The sequence below is a fragment of the Thamnophis elegans genome, chromosome 6 (genome assembly GCF_009769535.1).
Source record: "Thamnophis elegans isolate rThaEle1 chromosome 6, rThaEle1.pri, whole genome shotgun sequence".
In the NCBI taxonomy this organism is placed as follows: domain Eukaryota; kingdom Metazoa; phylum Chordata; class Lepidosauria; order Squamata; family Colubridae; genus Thamnophis; species Thamnophis elegans.
Window position 1 is genome coordinate 25,742,013 of NC_045546.1, and position 21,333 is coordinate 25,763,345.

The 21,333-nt window shown below is 31.9% G+C and overlaps 1 protein-coding gene across 2 annotated transcripts in view; it reads left to right on the forward strand.

Moving 5' to 3' along the window:
• Window positions 1-21,333, forward strand: part of NBEA (neurobeachin) — a 384,945-nt gene that overhangs the window by 154,888 nt on the left and 208,724 nt on the right. For both annotated transcript variants that reach the window (XM_032219812.1, XM_032219813.1), the window contains exons 35-37: window positions 3-64; window positions 8,497-8,561; window positions 14,885-14,993. In XM_032219812.1, the coding sequence (XP_032075703.1) occupies window positions 3-64; window positions 8,497-8,561; window positions 14,885-14,993 (236 nt within the window). The remainder of the gene's footprint in view (window positions 1-2; window positions 65-8,496; window positions 8,562-14,884; window positions 14,994-21,333) is intronic.

A 21,333-nucleotide genomic window follows, 5' to 3' on the forward strand; every position in this document is an offset into this window, starting at 1 on the left:
AGGACTGGTTTGCATGAAATCAAGCACCTCAGTGGTTGAACTTGTTATGCTTCTTTGTTCACAAGTAAGGTGATTCCTAGTTTTTACAAATACTACTTTCATTTTTTTCCTTTGGAGAAATATACTTATTAGACGTACAGATTATTAGACTGTATATTGAAAAAGTAACTATTTGACACTGTTATAGAGCTGGTATTATAAACTCCATTATAAAGACACCTTTATTTTTCTTTGTTTAAATAATCATTGAATATGACTTCAAGAAAATATGGTGCTATCCAATTGATAAAGCCTTAACAAAATAATACATAATTAAATATTTATAACTGATTTCAACAACAGAAAATTCAATATAGTGTGATGTCAGCAATTTATTAGAAATTATTAGCAATTTATTTATTTGGTTTGTATTCCTTTTTGACAACATTGCCTGTGAAAGCTAGTTAAAATAAGACATGACATCAGAAAATTTTGATATTGATAAATAGCAATGTATCACATAATAGACAATTGGAAGCATATGATTAAAACGCATTGCAGATATGCACATGGATAGAAATAATGTGCACGATTGGGAATCATTGGGTCAATTCCTGTAGGACACGCATAACATATGTTCAGGAAAAATGACCATCTAAAGTATCAATCTGGAGATGTGACTTTGTTTTTATTCTAATAGATAACAATTAAAAAGGTAAGCATTACTCTCAAATGAAGTATCAGCTGTCATTTTAATTTGGTATATTATTTTTTTCAAATAATTTAATATCTGATTTGAATAGGGTTACTTCTTTCCACACTTTATATTCCCTTTAATAAACAATATAAAATAATATTTAAAGTGCTTATTCCTGGAAATATGCGAAATTCATAATAGCTGTATGCTTGCTATTAAAATGTAGATTCACATTTTAATAATAAAATTATATTTGCAGAAGTTAACATGTACAGTGCTACCATAAATGAGAATTAAGTCTGAAATATGCTTACTCACATTTTGCTGATCCACAAACTGATTCTTCAAAACATCAAAAAAGAAAGAAAGAAAGAAAGAAAGAAAGAAAGAAAGGGAGGGAGGGAGGGAGGGGAGGACTTTTTCTAGCAGTCAAAAACATCTAAATAAAGATGTATATATTTGTAACTTTCATTGTGGTTGAGTTTCAAAACTTTTCTTGCAAAAAAACTTTTAAAACTTGTTATATAATAATTAAATCCTTGGTTCGAGAAAGTCCCAAATATTTAAGTCCACTGAATTCTCTCACAAGCTGTTCATTGGTAGATGCTTAGACTGGACTAATACAATATATTCTTTCCTGCTCCTTGTTTTAACTGCAGCTCACAGAGATAAAGTGGGATGCTGCATTACAGCTTAGTGTGTTTTGATGGTCTCATCATCTAATCATAGGTTTAACATTACGCATTTGCTGGCTCCAGGAATTCCTGCCATTAAGGACTCTAGAGATGTAATGTGCCTCAAATATTGATTGTGGAAAGAGTGAGAAATTCAAGCTTCTTTGCTTTTTCACCTTCCCTTCATCCTTATATAGAATTTGTGCAATAAACAAAGCAATTGTTTTTAAATTTGAAATGTTATCCTGGAATATATATGTAGATAATATTTATATACATTCCAACTAAATATATTATTTTAAAGAAAGTCTTAGACAGGCTTATAATAAACTTTCACTTTACTTCTGCCCCCAAATATCAGATCAGATATTTTATTTGTAGTTTCACAAAATAAAGAAAATGCTCAATTTTTTAAATTCTAGAACTGTTTGGAGTCTACCATAGAACTGTACAGTGCTTCAGATCTGACCTCCAGATAGTGCTTAAAGTAATTATTCAAAAATGCAAGTGAATCAACTTACCTCAATACATTAAAATAGTTGTCTCTTTTTCCCAAGTTCACCTTATTCTCTTCCACAGCTGCCCCACAATCATGAGAATACTTTATTTAAAGTGTTGTACTCTGTTAAGAGGAAATCCTCTCAGTGTTTCAAATGATGTTAATGAATTCTCTTATTAAGAAGAGGAAGATTCAACAGATTTCTAATAAGGACATAAAATGCTTAGCTACTTTCTAGAAGTTAAAAATAAAAGTTGAGAATTGACCATCACCCGAAGAAGGAATTCTTAATTGATTAAAAATATAACAAGAAAAATAATATTTTAAGTTGATGCATATATATTGTAACAATATTCTTTTTAAAATTATGTCTTTTCCAACACATAAAATATTAGTGGTAGAAACAGTATACATCTAGTAGAACTTTCACTTTCACACATACAGCTCATTACCTTTTTCTAATGATTTTATTGTTCTTCATGAAATATGAAGCCGTATCATACAATCATTTTATGGCTTCACTTCTAGTTAGGATATAGAGAGCCAAGTTGGCTCTCTTCCAACATCCTGTCCTCCTTGTCCTGGAGGCCAAGGGTAATTGGAACATACTTTGGACATAATCTAATCCATTTTTTTTCTCAGCTGGTGGTACACAGAAGCAGTCTACCTGGGAAATAGGCTACTTGTTTAGAATGATGGTAGCTGGTAGAAAAAAACCTGCATTATTTCATTCTGTGGACAGGAAAGGAGGTTCTTAAAATGTTTTACTTTTGAGGATGAAATGGTAAATATATAGTGGAACAGAAAAGTAGTTAAGGATGAACTGCATGAAACATACATGTAAATTGGAATACAGCCAGCTGTATGAATAATGCTCAATCTGTAATATAGACAGATTCTTCTTTTTACAAGAAAGAGGTAAGACATCCCCATTGGGTTTCAGATATTACAGAGATACTGTCCCATACTCCCACATTGATTATTTTTTTGAATAGCCTATCATAACCAAGTTGCCAGTCCCAGTTGTGGTCGCTAAATGACATGTATGTCTATAAAAATATTTCACGAGACCAGTGTAATCATTTGTAAAAGCAGTAGTAGTAACGAATGTTAGCTATTAAAATAAGAGCAAAACAAAGCTAGAGGCGTTAAAAAACCTGATATTTTTCTAACATTAGATTTCATATTAAAACATTTCATTGAGGTTTTAACTTTATATTTTTAATCTTCTGAATATTCAATGGGCTTTTCTGTAGTTTGATTCTATAGTTTTTCAGTCCTATTGACTGAAGCCTGTTTAATCATTACTTTCAGTAAAAGAATGTATTTTTGTGCCAGCTCCCTAGTTTTTTGTATATTCTCCCTAGAACTGAAGTTTCCTCCAAGCATCTTGGGGCATTTGGAAAAATAACTATTGTAGGGAGAAAGGAAGATAAGTAAAATATCATCTCTATTTTCATTGAGGGAAATTTCCTGTGTAAGAAAAAAGCCTTTTGTTGGTAGAGAAACACAATGCCTACAATTCACAGTGTTATTCCCCCCTCACCCCAAATACTGGTGATACGTTTGAGATTTTGATTTTTTTTTGTTCAAAATTAATTGCACTTTGCAATCTGTGTTAGCGGTCTGTTTTGAAGATAAATGTATCTTCAAAAAGATAGATGATTGAGAAGGCTTTTGAAGACGTTTATTTACATAAACTAGGGTAATAGTAGACATTGAAAAGGAAAGGGAAATGCAAAGTTTGTTTTCTTTTCATTTGCTACAGCAAATTAGATGCTTTTATGCTCTTTATTTGGAAATTCCATGTTAACGACTACAGATTAGCAAGGATGTCATTTTTTTTCTTATCTGAGCTCCTGAGTAAACTTAACATTGCCAGCGGCTCATGTCCAAGGTATGGTCTAAATTTACATGAAATATCACATTACAAACGTCTGAAGGTACATGTCATGGATAATTCAGTTCATATGGGCAGGTTTTTAGACTCTGAAGGATATGCAATCAAGACTGTCCCCAGAGGAATTATGTGTTTGTGAAAAATTTGCTTTAAGCTTTACAGGAACTCCTATAGGGATATTGCATTATTCGACACTGAGAAACCACTTTTACTATTGTCCTTTTACAATAGTTTTCTTTTATGTGTACTAACCCTCTGCATTTCCCAAATATGATCCTGATACTTGGATTGATTTGATCTGCAACATCCTTACAAAATTTATAATAAATAACCACATATTCAATACACTTTAATTGGGTTAATTTTCAGGAGTGGGTGAGATTAAGATGGTGATTTTGACAATATCTGTCCTTTATTAACTAGTCTTTGTTTGCTAGTTTTATATGTCACAGCTGTGGTACAGTTTTGTAGTAGATTTCTCAAACAAACCATGACATTTTCCCCAAAGTTTGGTTTTCCTTTTTAAAAGGATATTTGATATTCATTAATATTTCTTTTCTTTTTTGCTTCAGGAACTATAATAGATTCTAAGTATTTCCAGATTGTTGTAAAAAATTTCTGTTCAGAGTAGTAATATATTCAAATATAATTATGCTATTTCAACTGGGTCTTCATCTTTCCATTGTAAATAACAACATTAAAATAAAACATTTTTCTCTATTAGACCCATTAGTGGCAGAAATAAAGTATCAGGCTTAAATATAATAATTGTTTAATATAGCAGATGCTAAAGTATAGAAACTGCTCCTTGATTCTGTTTGGAGATGCTAAAATACATTTACAACATTTATGTCTCTTCTGATTAATTGCAGTTCCAATTTTAGAATAAGTTTACTTTCATATATACTATAAGATCACTTTTGAAATGTTACTTGGATATTTAAGAAGTGTTTGATTGCTAATAAAAAAAAAATAATAGATAAGAATTGCTATGAGATTCATTTGAAGAGAATACAAAAGAATTCTACTGTACTATATTTTTGAACTCTTATTCTAAAGCGGAGGATAATACTTAAAAGAAATACCCATATAATAATCTGTTTGGATAGTAATATTAATATGATATATTGACTCAATAATACATTGAGTAAATTTAAGACAGGTACTGCTTTTTAAAAAGTTATTCAAGGTTATCTTAATTAATCTTAAATTAAAAATAAATAATTCCTACCCCAAACTAATAACAGATCTATAAAGTCCTTCCATGTAGTCGTAAAGGCATGTAACTAACAGAAGTCATTTTCTTACAGCATCGATATTCAAGAGAGCTTCAGAGTTAAAACTTGACTGTGTTCTTGTTTATAGTGTTGCTACTTAATATTCCAATATGATGGAAGAAGACAATGCTTTATGATAGCTTGTATTGTTATGCCTGCTGCATTTTTTTCCTCTGACCTAATCGTTATGCTTCATGCATCCGGATTAGATTACTGTGAGGCATGGTATATAATAGTCTTAGAAACGTCAGTTAATTCCGAAATGGGCAGCAACCAATTAATCCAACCTTTAGGCACCATTTGTACTGTTTTAAGCAATGCAACTATTAGTTGACATTTGTACCAAACAGAGAGATTTTAATGAATTGCATGCTGAATAGTTCAACTCCCCTCCCCCTTTTTTGCATCATAGTATCTCAAGAATTGTTCTGAGATAAAACCAGTAACCAGGGTGGGCATCCCAAGAGCCACATGCAATACTTACAGACCCCAGCAGCTATGCTGAGCTTGCAACCGATTCCATCATCCCTATCCAGAGAAGAAGTTTACCACATCCAGATCTCAAGATACTATCAAATGAGGGGGAGACAAAGTTAATTAATTAATTATTTTACAAATCTAAAGCATCTTACATTAAAAATAGAAATATAATATTTAAAATTAGTATAACAATCTAAATAATGAAAACATTCAATCACTACATGACAGATATAAAAATTAAAACATAGAAGGAATTTAAAATACATATGTGACATTATATAGCATTGAGGTCCAGAAAATAGTGACCTGAGTAGCTTTATTATTGGCCAAGAACATTAGGAATGATCCATCAAGATTATGGCATTTCAATAAGTGTTTAAGACAAGGGAGAGAGAGAAATAGGAAAAGCTTCCTGGAAAAACAAAATGTTTTCAAAGGACAAAAAAACCCAAGAAAGTGCTTGGAAAAAGTACCTTTGAGACAATCTGATTGTAGAAAACCAATCAAATATGAACCGTTGACTATCTTGTAACCTTCTCCACCTCCATTCCCCCAAGACTTCCAGTCTATCATTTTCTTGATTCCTCTCAACTCTTGGCTAGGTGGTTCCATATAAGTGGGATTTGTAACTCTTGTGGTTAAAAAAAGAGAAAGAAATAAGTATCTGACATTTCATTGTGACTTTCCTTTGGACTACCCTATTTACTTGATCTTTGGACGGTGAACTTGCTTTTGGTTCTAACCTTGGACTATATTTATGGCCATGAAATTAGTTTGACATATTTAGTATGCTAATAACCCAGATAAGAAGCTGCTGTTCATGAGGCCAGGACACACATAAACCTATCTGTCAGGATGAATTGCAATGATGGAACTGGCTCCTGATCTATTAGTATCTTGTTCCTTACTCTGTTTTAAGTGACGATGTGGGGAAAAATACAATAGGTGGAAATGACATATTTGAAATACTTTGCAAATGTCATTGGATGTTAGCAGATTAGTTAAAAACATGGAATCAAACTCTACCTGAATCACATATATTCTGCTATATTTTCCAGTCCATTGTACAGTAATCATTCTATCTCTGCAAACAGAAATAGTCTTGATGTTAAGACAGCATGAGCTAGCAGGAACTAGGGTTATTCTTTTTTTTGTTTTTAAATTCAACACAAAGAAATATGCACTGTTTTGTATGTTCTGCCTTAAGAACTTGAGATAATTGCATTGCTCTATTGTTTTTCATAATATGCCCAAAATCTATTGAAATACTTTTGGGAGAAATTAAAAATATGGTTAGAAAAACCCATGTTATGGCTAGTTTTCTAGATGAATTCTTCAGAAGATTGACCAATTGACTAAGATAAGAGTTTTTAACCTCTGCATTAAAAAGAGCTAGGTGAAGAACAATTATTGTCGCATCCTTACTAGTAATCTATTTAAGAGGATTTAGGATCTTATGTCAATATCTATAATTCTATGAGCTGGTTTATTAATAAACCAAGTTGGCTTATGTGTTCCATTTTCATGTGTTTCTCTCGTGGGTTAGAATAAGAAAATCAGAACATTCCAGTTCCCTTTTAAATTAACCACAATTTAGACATCATCTGAATCCTTAGCTTAAATTTAGGTTAAGTTTAAGTATGATTAGTTGGCTTGTTTGTACCAACTACCATATTTTTTGGAGTATAAGATGCACCCTTTTCCCTCAAAAAAGAGGCTGAAAATCTGGGTGCATCTTCTACACTGAATACAGCATTTTTTTGCCTCCTGAAACCAAAATGGTTCTGCAGAGCCTTTAGGAGGCTTCCAGAGTGCTCCTGGGGGCTGGGGAGGGCAGAATTGAGCAAAAAACAGGTTGCTTTTTGCACCCCAGCCCCCAGGAGCACTCTATAAGCCTCCTAAAGGTTATGCATGCCCTTTTTTTGACAAAAAATGTGCTCGTTTTTGTGAAAAATTGGCCATTTTTTGCTCGTTTTTGCTCCCCATCACCACCCAGGAGCACTCTACAGGCTCCTGAAGGCTATTCATGCCCTCTTTTTTTTGGAAAAAACAGTCCGTTTGTGAAAAAGGGCCATTTTGGGGAGGTCTGCAGAATGCAAAAAAATTTTTTTAATTTGCCTCTTCAAAATCTTGGTCTTATACTCTGGTGCATCTTATACTTCAAAAAATATGGTATGTGGTAACTCTTTGTTGGACTCAATGGCATGACTAGCTTGCAAATCTCTACTGACTTTAGACATTAGAGAATGACTCATAGCACTAAATTATAATTAAACTAATCTCATATGTTATAGTTCTCTTTTAAACAGTTATTAGAAAGGAAAGCAGTTAAGGAGAAAAAAATATGTTTCTTAAAGAAAATAGATATCCAGATATGTCTCCTCTGCTTTACAAAGCCAGCAAGAAGCCAGCAAAATATCTATTGAATCAAGATGGCAGGGAGACAAAGCTTAGAGTTTCAATATTAGATCGTAGTTGTACATATAAGGCCTGCCTTTCTCAGCTTTATAGTCTATACTCTAGATAAGTTATATTTGACAGTCTTCTACCAAGTTCTGAGGAAGAGATTACATCTTGAAAGAACCACTATCTACTGTCAAGCCTGGTTATAGAAACTGAGTAGAATGTAATTTCATCATTTTTAGAATTTCATCCACAACTGAACTATAAAAACATACAATAAAATATATTTATTTTCTAAAATTTTATAAAATGTATAGTTTAAAATGTTATTATTTGAAAATTCATCAGCAAAGGTTATTTTTTAATGATGATCAAAAGAAAATTTCACAAGTGGGTCTATTATTTTCGATTTAGATATCTGATGCCCTTGAACAATGGACAGTACTGTATTACATTTCAATAAACTATAGTGCCTATAAAAATAATGTAAATCAAAGTTCTGAATATTTTAAATTGATAAAAATAATTACATTTTCAGAAGAATTGACACTTTCTAAAATTTAGTGTTTTTTCCTCCTCTCTTTTAGGAATGGCAAAATTCTATTCAGAAGAATGCTGGACTTGCTTTTATTGAGCTCATCAATGAAGGAAGGTAATTAATTTAAAATCTTTGGACCAGTAGTCATTTTGTATTTAATTCCATTAGACAATATCTTCACCATCTGCTACAAAAATACCAGAGAATGAAATATTTTAATTAAACAGTTTTACAGTAGAGATGTTTGGCATAAAACACTCAATTTGTTTATACATGAAATGTTGAAACAATGAACTCTATGTTTATTTTTTTAGAATACCTATGCAATAGTTATAAGATTTATGTGAGAACTAAACATCATCTTACAAGGGCAGCACAGGTTTTTTTTCCCCAGACAGATTCTGCGTAACCCAATCTATAATCCATCTGTCACTCCATCTGCCTTGGAGCATCCTGTTCATAGTGTTTTTATGCATTAAGGAGGAAGTGCTATTTTTATCATAATTCCCAATGCTATTTTCAGGTATTTTAACATCAGATATAAATTTTATGTGTGCTATGGTATTATGGAAAGAGTTAATGTTCTGGATGAAATCTAGTTCTGTTAGTTTTGTTCATAATACTGTAACATTATACATAGTAAGTTTAGTATTTTTAGGAAAAAATAAAATTATCTTTTTAAAGAAATATTTAAATATTAGTAATTATTTACAGCATTTTTGTTTTTTTGTTGCACTAATATATTATTTGCATCATTATATGTAGAAGTAAACAAATGGTAGCAGCTGTTTTGAGAATTTCTAAAAACCTCTGATTTTTAATTTGTTTTGTAACTTAAAATACTATTTGCAATTATAAAATTTATGAAACAACATGCTGTAAGAAATATGTTAATTTATAACAGTAGTCTTTCTGATAGGTATATTTTGTAATTTTCTTGCTGGATTCACTCAGAAAGAGATATGCATTTATTTTATTTTAACTGTGAGCAAATATGAATAATCTTTTTGTGCAAATGTTTTAATTTGATTTTTGAATGAAGAAGTAATATAGTTTTCCCATGCTAATCTATATGAATGAAGTACTAATATTTGTAGTAGAAATCAGTAGCCACAGCTGAGGTTAACATCATTAAGAATATTTGGATATAGAATATAGATTAATTAAAAAAGAAATGTGTTTTTCTTGTTCCTAAAATGTAATCGCTTCTAACGTTTGTTATATAGACATTTTTTCTGCCTATAGCGGAATTTATGTTAGAAGACCTGATTACAGTTTTATAGGCACTGAACAAATCTCAGTTTTGTGTTCCTTCTTTAAAATGCTAATAGTGTTCTTCCACTGATCAAACAATAATTACAGCAATAATCATTGATTTTTCTACATACATTCCTCTATATTTATATGTATATCTACAAATATCCTCTATATCAATTACTACTATATATATCATCTATATCTATACTTCTCTATAGATATCTAGATATGGTTATGTATATCATTTATGTGCATTGTTAAAATTATTCTTTTTTAACATCTTTTTAAAATTCATCAATTTTATTTTACTCTGCAAAAAGCAAATTATTATAAATATTATTCTTCTTAATAGGTAAAGTGTGAATGCTATTCATCAATCATAGCTAGAGAATGCAATTGTGCTGTTGTCAACAATTAACAGGACATAAACAGTTGATGAATGTGTACTTGAATTAAAGTGCTCCCTTAAACAGCCTGAAATTATAAAGCAGATCATTTATAGGAATCTAACAAAGGAGCTTTATAATTAAAACAAAACAAGCTTAATGGATTGTAAAATTGCTTATAATTACTATACATTTATGATTGAATTTTAAATTGTGGATCAAAGAACAGTGCAAAAGAATTTGAGAACTAGAGAACTTACATTTTTCTTTTTAAAATACTGAAAGAAGTTCCATAATTCATGATGATTCTTGGAAAAAAAATAGTTTTATTAAACACAATTAAAATTAAATTAATTAACACACTCAGCAGTGTGTTTAATAAAATTAATTAAAGATGGGAAGCCTTACAAATCTTTTTAAATAAATAAGTAAATATAAATAGATACAATTAAATTAAAAGTCATTACGAAGAATGCCAATAATAAATAGGTTAAAACTTACAATTAAATATAAAATCACTTCCATGGCTAGCCTAAAAAACAAGTGTTTTATTTGTCTCCAGAGTTCAGAAGTATGTATAATGCAATTTCTTTAATGCAAGTCTCAATACTGTTTTAAAATTGCTCTCCATTTTCAGTTTCAAAATGATACTGTCATGTATAATGAGAGTCAGTTTGGTCTAGTAATTAAGGCATTGGGCTAGAAACTGGATATTCTAGTCCCAAGTCTTAGGAAAAAGGCAAAGACTTGCCAAGAAAACTGCAGGAATCTGTCTTAACAGCCACCAGGAGTCAACATTGACCCAAAGGAACACATACAAACATACAGTATATCGTGGGACACTGTACTTTGACCAAAGCACATTTCCAAATCTTCCTGTGTGAGAGTGTGAGCGAGGTGTGTAGTTTCACAGCTTAAGGCTTTTATGAACAGATAAATAATGCTAATCAACGTGGATGATTAAAATGTAAAGGACTATTTATAATGCAGTCCTACAAGAAAGGAAGTCTCTCAAAATTCAGAGATCTTTACTCAGAACTCTAAGATGTCACCAGGTTTAGACTTTGGGGAAAGGAAGAGCCTAAATGAAAGCTAGATTTCAGGTTTTGAGGATATCTCTGTCCCTGATGAGAATAGGAGGAACAGCTGGGGAGTGAGTGAGAGGCCAAGTACATAATGTGTATTTTGTTGAGCAGGAGAAATTCAGGAAAGCTCTGAAGACATGCCTGTTCCATCTTGCAAAGGAGAGACTACTCTTTGACTGAAAGAGGGATTGCTGATGTGTGGTATCTGTATTCTTGGCATTTATCTTTTTTTTATCCTTCCATATTAAAGTGGCCTTTTTCTGGCTTTGCAGTGCTTTATTTGAAACTGAGAAAACACAGGCATTTTCTTTCACGGTAAAGGATTGGAATTGTTCTGTGTTTTCTCATCAGCAAATAGTAGTACTAAGATCTGAGCTCAAGCAAAACATTTGTTTTTGAGACAGTAGCTAAAAATGAAGCAGCAGCAGCAATAGCAGCAGTCACCTGGTACCTGGAGAAGAGAAAAAAAGAAAATAGAAAAATATCCATACCAATTTCATCTCTGCTTGCTTTATCTGAGTTATAAGGTCCATGGAAAGAATTGCAAGTTCATATAGTCAAAATTGTTGCTGCATTTTAAAGTGGAATTCCTGTCAGCATTATTTGGAACTTAGTTTCCCTGTTCTGGTTACCAGAATTCATAGGATCTTTAAATGCTGCCAAAATATATAAATACAATGGTATTTTCCAATTAAATACCAGTTAACACAAGTAAAATACAGAACAAATATAGATAATTTCTTCGTGGAATAAATACAACAAATCTAATTATTTTAGATGTGCAAATCAGTAATTCAATTCAAAATATAAAATAAAGAATAGATGCAAAGTAAAAGGGAGACATAAACATTCCCTTTAAAAAGATGAAGACTGGTAAAGCTCCAATTTCATGACAGAAATCCTCGCTGCAGACCTAAGAGAGAGATCAAAAGATTGCCTTTCTTAAATACCCAGTTGGGCTAATATAGAAAATAGTTGGAGAGCACAGGTAAATTCAATTTAAGTTGCAGTATAATAAAAAAAATCACAAATGGATGACTGCAATACCCCAAGATACACAGAAGCTTATCATTTTGAAAATAACTGGGAACTTAGCACTTTTGCTCTGTCAGAAAAAACAAGAAAAATATTCTGTCTGGTTTACAGGAATTTTATCTTTCTGAAACTACCAACACTGTTATAAATAGGGTGATTTGGGAGTTCATTATCTTAAGTGTATAGTATCTACAGGTTTCTTTGGAAAGTTTGATAGAAAGAACAGCAGTTTCTTTCTTCACTTCATTCTGCTTGGTTAAGTTTATAGGATTACCCAAATAGTAGGCGGGTGAATGTGCATTTTTGGGCCTAATATTAGTTATATAAGTCTAAAAGTCACAAAAAAGAAAGCAAAGTCTGAATCATGACATAACTGTTTTTAGCCCACTATAACAAAAATACTTAATAGAAGAATGATGATATTTTGTGGAAAATCAAAAATTAAATATTCAAAACTAGCTTAGGTTGATTAACCTGGTACCTGAGAAATTCACTGTGTGACTGAAATAGCACATGACTAAGAATAAAGTCATTCTTGAAGACATGTTTATTACACCTCTGGTATTCAGAAAGCTGCACAAATTTGATTAAGATTTGAAAGCATTCATTCTTTCCCTTTCCAGAAAGAACATTCAGATGTTTAGTGAGAAATTACTTTTTAAACCGCAAGCCTCACACTTAGAATCAGTTGTTTTATTTTATTTTTTTCTGTCTGAAGATAACTTCAAACAGCTTGATTAAGGAAGAAAAACTATGTTCCTGGTACTAAATTTCTTGTGGAGTTGGGTTTGGAACACACAGTAATTCTATAAAAGTCTTTTCCACATTTGGTCACTTTAGCTGCCCAGAATCATTGGGAGCTTAATTGGATTATATGGACTGTATTAGACATAAGGATGTCTAACTAGTATGCTTAATATGATTCTTGTATAGAACCTGTCTACAGAAGTACATTACCTTCCTTCTGCCACCTAGGTTGAAATGTCCATTAGAAAGTAATGATGGGAAATATATCCCCGAGATCGCACACAACCTTTGAAAATCTATTTGTGGTTTTGAATCCCTGTCCAACTAAAATTACAGAAAAGTTAGGATCCTGTTTTTGTTTGATTTTTTGTAGAAATACTTTACATGAAAATGACTGCATAAACCTTAATGTAGGATTTCCTTAGTTAGCAAAAATAAAGTGAATCTTATCACAACTTACATAAAAAAGAAAAAGGGAGAAGAAATAAAGAAAAAGAAAGACAGACAGAAAAAAAGAAATGAAGGAAGGAAGGAAGGAAGGAAGGAAAAGAAAGAAAGAAAGAAAGAAAGACCCTAATTGTCGCATATATGATATTTCATGTAATAGGTGCATCCATTTCGGTGCTCCATCTCTTAAACATTCGATATTGGGTTCAATTTCTCTGCAAAGCTGTATTAAATTATTTGGATATAAGTATTCTTCTACATCATCAAGTTCATTAAAACTAGGAATTTTATTATAAAGATTTCTGGAAGACACCTTACAATTCATGTATCAAAACTAATTTGATAGTAACATACAGTATCTGAGATCCTCTTGATTAAAAAAAATGCAACTGAATGATTTGCTTTTCTGACTTTGTCAGAAATCAGAAACATTCCTTTAGGAACTGGAATGATTCATTGTAATAGTCAGTATACCTTATGAAAAAGAAAACGCCAACTAGAAGACTTTTTTTAATCCACAAAGTATCTCCAAAACTATTTGCACTTGAAGAAGCAATATAAAAAATAAAATTTTTTAAAGAGTTATTGTTTAAAATCTGCTGAAGTCTGTGATAACATGTTTATTGTATTTAGTTACATCAGGCATACTTTAATATTAACTCTTATACGACAACCAAGTAATAGTGTTTATTTAAAAAAATAAAGAATAATTTGTTGATTAGATTATGCTTTTTACGTATGTGGGCTTTTCACAAAGTTTTTAACTCAATTTGTCACTAATGAGCCTGAATTTAAATTAAGAAACTAAAACAGTGTTCTTTTGGATTAGTGGGAATATTTAGAAGTTTGATAGTGTCTTTTTGGGACTATCACATAATGGTTATCATGACTGATGTGGCCACTTAGAAAAGTAATGGATTTCAGCCAGCCAACATCTAAAAATGTTTCTTGGATCTCAGTAGGACCCAAATGCATTATTGATAATACAGTTTATTTTCAGGCAGAAGCTTTGCTTTCTACATGCTATCTTCCCATATTCTTTTTTCAATATTTTCCTAAAAAGTAAAATTGGGGGAAGGGAGAGATCTTGATCAGGGTCAAGCAATACACTAGTGCATGGACTCAAACTGGTGGCCTGCAGACCAGATGCATCATGTACAGATTATGCCCAGCTTGGCTCCACAAAGGCAAAAAAGTCACTGAACGTTACGTGACATGATCGAGTTTGACACACATGCACTAGTGGGCCATTTTCACTAATATGTTATTTTACAAGCCCAGGTGGCTTGCTTGAGTTAAAAATTGCAGAGGAAACTTATAAACTTTATAAAATTAGGCCATTAGGATGAATGTTGATGAAAAATTGCTTTGGAGTTTTGACAAAACAAATAATTAATAAATTATTTTTTTTTAATGAAACAAATGAATTGGCGATTAATGCAAAGTATCATGTCTGAGATCAATTTACTTTTCCCTCTAGATTATTGTGTCATGCAATGAAGGATCACATTGTAAGAGTTGCAAATGAGGCAGAGTTTATTTTGAACAGACAAAGAGCTGAAGATGTACACAAACACGCAGAATTTGAGGTAAGCTTCAGTTGTTGAAACACAGAATTTCTGTTTTCACCTAACTTGTCATCATCCGAAAAATAAATTTTGAAAAGAAAACTTAGATTGTTGTTATTCAAAATGTATATTCATTTTTAATAGAAATGATATATTTAAACTCTGTAGAAACAAATAGTATTATAATCAGAAACTTTTTAATTCACATTTTTAAAAGTTTTAGTATTGTTCTGGTACTGCTGATGTAGATTACCAATTCCATTACAGTTAAAATTTGTTATTAGGATTGTCTGAAATTTCTGCTGTGCTACATTGATTATTTTTACCAGTAACACATGATGGTGAACATATCTAACATACCTTTCTCCTCCTATTCTCCACACAATAACCTAGGAGATTACTTGAGCTATGAGAAAGTGACTGGCCCAAAGTCACTCAGCCAGTTTTTTATGGCTAAGGCGGGAATAGAATGTTTTTATTGGAAAGGATGAGCAGAGAATTACAGAAGCATATACTTAGAATATATATTCTCAAAAGTATGTGTGTGTGTGTGTGTACTCTTACATACTCTCAATAGAGTCATACAAAGTGTGAAGGTGGACTTCCAGCGCCTTCGGAGGCCTAATTCATGAACTCTAAGGTCAGTTCCGATATCTTCTTATTGGCGAGTCCAAATTCGGACTATAGCCATTCTAAAGGAGTGGCGAAGCAAAGGTGAACCACCTAGCAGGTAGAAGGGAGACGCATCTCCCCCCTGACTAGGAAAGCCCCCTCAGTCGACAACAGGGAGCAGCAGCAGCAAACATGGCTGCCTTGAAGCCGAAGACAGCCTGAAAACCTAAGACTGTGTAGGAGTAGAGAAAGTGAATGGCTTGTGAACTGGGTAAGAGACTATTTTGTATTGAAAAGTGACCCCAAGAAATTCAAGGGGGAAGCATATTGGAACTATTGGCTAGCAGCGGAAAAAGCACATTAAAAAATCAGAATATTTAAGAAGAGAAGTTTTTTGAAAGAAAACTAAGGGAAAAAAGTGAACTCTCAAAGTGAAGACATGGTATTGAAAAGGTATTTTAAAAAATACTGGAATTCGATCTGGAGATTTTTTTATTATTATAAATGTTGCCCTCCTGGATTTACAAATTTAAAATAATTAAAATCAGCACTATGCAGAGAGGCAGTACAAGCTGAAGTTTGAGCACCATCTGTTGTTAAAAGGAGAACTGTGCGACTTTGGGTCCTTTTGCATTGTTGAATTATAAAAATTACTGGAGACATATAATAAACAAGACCTTTAGTCAAGTGACCCTGAATATTGTTGAGCAAATCAAAGTGATTGGAAGAGGCGTGGACAACTGGCTTCTTTTCTTAAATTGGATTGATTGTAAAATGTAAGCAAGTGGAGACAATGAAATGGAGCTGATGTACCAAGACATTAAGGATTTTATAAAAGAACAACACAAGGAGATGAAGGAAATATTTTGTTGTATAGAATGTATAGATAAAAAACTAGAAAATATAATACAAGGAACAACAATAAAGAACAGGATAATGAGGAAAAAATGGAATCATCAGAAAGAGCAAAAAAGACAGCAGAATCGGGAAATCAACAAGAAAAAGGCAACAAGAAGAAGATACTAATACAATTGATGGTGAATAAGAGAGTAGAACAGAAGGGAAATACTCTAAAAGATGTGAAAAGGAAATAGGAGAAACAGGAGACAGCTGGAGAGAAGAAAAGGGGGTTTGGAAATTGAACTCTCAAAGTGAAGACACCCAGAAATCAAACCATTCACGCAATGAGATGTATAAAAATAAAAAATAAAAAACTTTTTTAAAAAAAGGTGTGAAGATCATCCTGGCTGCCTGCTTCAGTCAAGTATGCATCTAAATTGGGCACCGGTTATATAAGAGAATGTTAGAGGTGGAAGATACAGAAAAAGAATCATTTTATACTATGTGGCAAAAAAGTTGCTCCTGTATTTTACCAAGAAAACCACATTAATGGAAATGCTGGCTTCCTACTGAGGAAAAACTGAGGATCTTTTGGAATATAATGGTGTTTATGATGTGGGTAGTTTAAAATCTTCCAGATGTCTATTGCTGAGATTTCCATGTAGGAAAAGAAATTCAAAAGATGCAAAGATAGAATTACAGTGGGAACATGAAATATAAGCATAAACTTGAGAAAGTTCAACATAATGAAGGGTGAAATGAATTGAATACACATTGACATCTTAGACACTAGCAAATTGAAATGTATATTGGACACTTCCAGTATTCCACTGTTTACTACTCAGGACATGAACAACAAGGAACAGTATATTCAGCAAGGGCATAGAAAGAATAGTATTTGGCTAAAATGCTATCAATAATTGAACAGTAACAATTAGACCTGATGGACAATCCTGTAATATGACAGTTATTCACATTTATGCTCAAACCAATGATACAGAAGAACAAGACGTTGATTAGTTTTATGAACAAATTCAAGTTTAAATTGACAGAACATCTGAACAAGAATAGCAAAGTTAGAAATATAAGGGAGGAATCTTTTCAGACACTGCTAAAACCCAAGAAAGAGAACCAGCGAACTGGATGTTAGAACAAACTATGGAAATTGCCAAGAAGAAAGGAGATATTAAAGCCAAGAAAGACAAGGAAAGAACAAACAATTTCAGGGAGCTCTTAAAGAAAAAGAAGCAGTATTACAATAACTTCTGTAATGACACTGAAGATGGAAACAGACACAGAAAAATGAGATAAGTTTCTCAAAAGATTTCTGAACCCAGAAAGGGATTTCAACTTCAAATTGACAATAATGGATTGATAGTAACTAATTCAAAGGAGATTAAAGAAAGACAGAAGAATACTGAAATAGTATGTAATAGAAATTTCAAAATTTTAAATATGTTAGAAGATATTCCTTACTTACAAGAACTTCTCATACTTAAAGTTGAAGTTAGGTTGTTAGCACTTTCATCATTACCAAATTGGAAGGCTGCAGGAATTGATGAATAGCCACAGAAAGAAGAAAGAAGAAGAAAGATCTTAATCAAACTATGCCAGCAATTCAGTAGGATGACACTGGGCCCAACAGACTGGAGGAGATAAATCTGCATTCCAGTATCAAGGAAAGAATATTCAACAGAGGGTGCAAACTATTATACAATATCCTTTATTTCACATCTTGATCAAATAATGCTTAATGTTTATCTCTAACATTGTTTAGATTCCTACGTGGAAAAGGAGATGCCAGATGTTCAAGCTTTAGAAAAGATTGAGGAAGAGCATATCATTATGAATGCACACTGAATAATTGAATAAATTGCAAAATATCCCCAAAACAGTATGCATTTCATTAATTTCAGGAAGACTTTTAGTTTGTTGATTATGCCAAGCTGTGGAATATGCTTTTTGCTCATCAGGGTAAATGATGTATAAAGATTGTTCAAGGTAAACAAGTTGCTTTTTTGCCATAATAGTTCCTGAGATGCTAAGCAATAATCCTGACAAACTCAAAACGATATGCAGGAACCACATTCAGAGCTATATGCCCTGAGATCATTTTCTGTCCTCCACAGGATTCTTAAATAGTTCACATAGACACATATCACCCAGACTTCAACTGGGAAAGTCCAAATGAGATCCCTGGAACTGTGAGCTTAACTGGACTTAATTTGATCCCGTGACTCATGATTTTGTGATTCCTAATCCACCCATCCCTTTTGGTTAAAGCTTTTGCCCTGTATGACTGCACTGATTGATAGTTTCCCGAATTATTAAAATAGGCTATGAATCTAATGTCTTATAATACAGGTTTTTAATATGAAAACAGCAAAAAATCTCTTTTCCACAGCAGACAATATCACCTTTTCACAAGGTTCTCAATGTTTGAAAAAAATAGGAGCTGAATCTAAGTTAAGTTTTTTGAAACTAGGTCTGTTTGAAAGGAATAGGATAATTGTAACAACTGATTTCAATGGCAACAATGCATTTTTTGTTTATATTTCTATATTATTTTTTTAAGCATATCCTGTTGATTTGTAGATATACCTATCTGGGTAACTTAATCTGGAATGGAAGAATCAGCAGCATTCCAATATACTATCTCTCCTGTACAATTGTGTTGGGTTTTTTTTTTTCTGGAAAGTTTTTTCCCTACTGTATCTGGATTAATTTGTTTTCAAATTCGTTTTCTGCATCTCCCCATCACATCAATTTTAGTCTGATTCCATTGGACTGTAAAGAAAATTTAAAAATGTATAATTGTATTTAAATGCCCATGATTAAGGTTTGGATAGAAATGAATATGTGTTTGTGTGTGTGTGTGTGTGTATTCATTCACTCATACACTCACCTCACTATAAACCTTACTATAGATTCTTGTCTATTCATCCTTGGGAGTTGGCACAACATATACAGTATTGTATTTTGTTGTCTTTCCTCTTTTGTATTATATTTTGTAAGTTCTGCCAAATAACAATTTATCATGATTGGTAGGATGGAAGAACTGTCTGTCTGTTTCTTTTGCTATTACTTGAACTACAAGTCAGTCTTGCTACTTTCATTTTTTTGGCTCAGATTAAAAACAGATCTTTGACTTATATTTCATATGTGTATGTATATGTATATATGTATTTGTGCATTCGTATATACACACATACACACACCATACATTGCATTGCAAACTTAGAATCTTATCAAACATATTCTAAATATTTTGACTTTAAATTTTAAATATCACATTTGCAATTAAGTGTCTGTCACACTGAAGTTTCATACAGCTTCAGTGGTAAATAACATTTGATATTTATCAGAGCATTCTGCAGTAAACTTAAGATGACAGTAGAAGATTGAGTTATCTGCCCTTTGAAGAATTTATTGCAGTATAAGATCTGTCAGAAACGTAGACAAAATGAGAATATTCAATTAGATTCCAGCTTCAGTTAGCAAATACAATTTAGAATATTAACCAAATTCCCTTAAGGGGGAATCTTAAGTCAATTTTCTAGTGAGCAAACAAAGACATTTCTGAAACATAGGTTTCTTTAAAAATGTAAGTCCTTCACTTTTAAAAATATTACCATTGCATAATAAAGAAAAATAGCTTTTTATAAAAATTAAAAATATAATTTCAGCATATGAATAGCAAATATTTCAAATCACTCGTCACAATTCCTTGACCTCAAAAAAGAAAAAAGAAAAACAAAAAAACTGTTCCACAGAACAGTATGTGTGTGTCTGTGTGTAATATGTAATACACACACACACACACACACATATTCAAGTTAAAAGATAAAATAGCATCAATTCAGAGTTCTTTGCCCATTGTAATCGTTAGACTGTCCTGCCCTCCCCTGTATTTAAAAACAATGAAACAATATGTAATTCTTCTTTAACATAAGAAGGATAAGAAAATTTTATTTCATCATTAGTCATTTTCTCTAAAAAGCCTATTTCACAGTTAATATCCATTCATTCTGTTAACTTCTATAATTGCTCAGAATGAAAAATGAAAATTTGATTTAACTGTCCAATAAGCTGATGAAATATTAACCTCATTACTGAACAGTATTATTGTACTAATTGGTGTTTCTTTCTACAAATAGGTAAATTGAAAAATTAATTAACCCCTTGATGTCTATGGTCTTAAAATACATTTAACTAAAACATATGCCTATCCTGATGGAGAAATGTGCAATGGTTTTACATTATTTAAACATGCAGTTTTTATGCTTTTTCGTATTAGAAAACAAAATATACTTCAAGAATGTACATTCAAGAATATACATTCAAGAATATACAGTCTAGAATGATATCAAACAGATGGAGAATGCTTTGAGACACATTCTCAAAAGGGCCATATTCTGACAATAACCCATTTTCTTTCTATCACCTCTTCCTTCCGTTTCCCCCCTCAATTCTCACATGTTCAATGAGTACAATTTATTATTCTATAGATTTGAAATTTAATGAAAAGATATATCAAGATTTACTTGTATAACCTAAACTACAATTTGTTCACTCGTTTGCAAATCTATACATTATAATGTTAATTCATATTGATATTATCCAGAAAGCTGCAGGATTTGTTGAAATACTAACACAACTGCTTAAAAGTCTAACACAATGGTGCAGTTAAATTGCTGTACATGATTGATAAGGAGGTACAAAAAAATCACAGCTGTGGCCAAGATGTATTTATATTCTAATTCCAACAAGTAATCAAGACTAAAGAAGGTTCAAACTACTGAATAAATGCACTTATTTTATATGTTAGTAACATAATACTTAAGATGTTAAGTCCAGTCTTGAACAGTATTGGGAACAGGAACTGATAGATATATAAGTTTGATTCAAA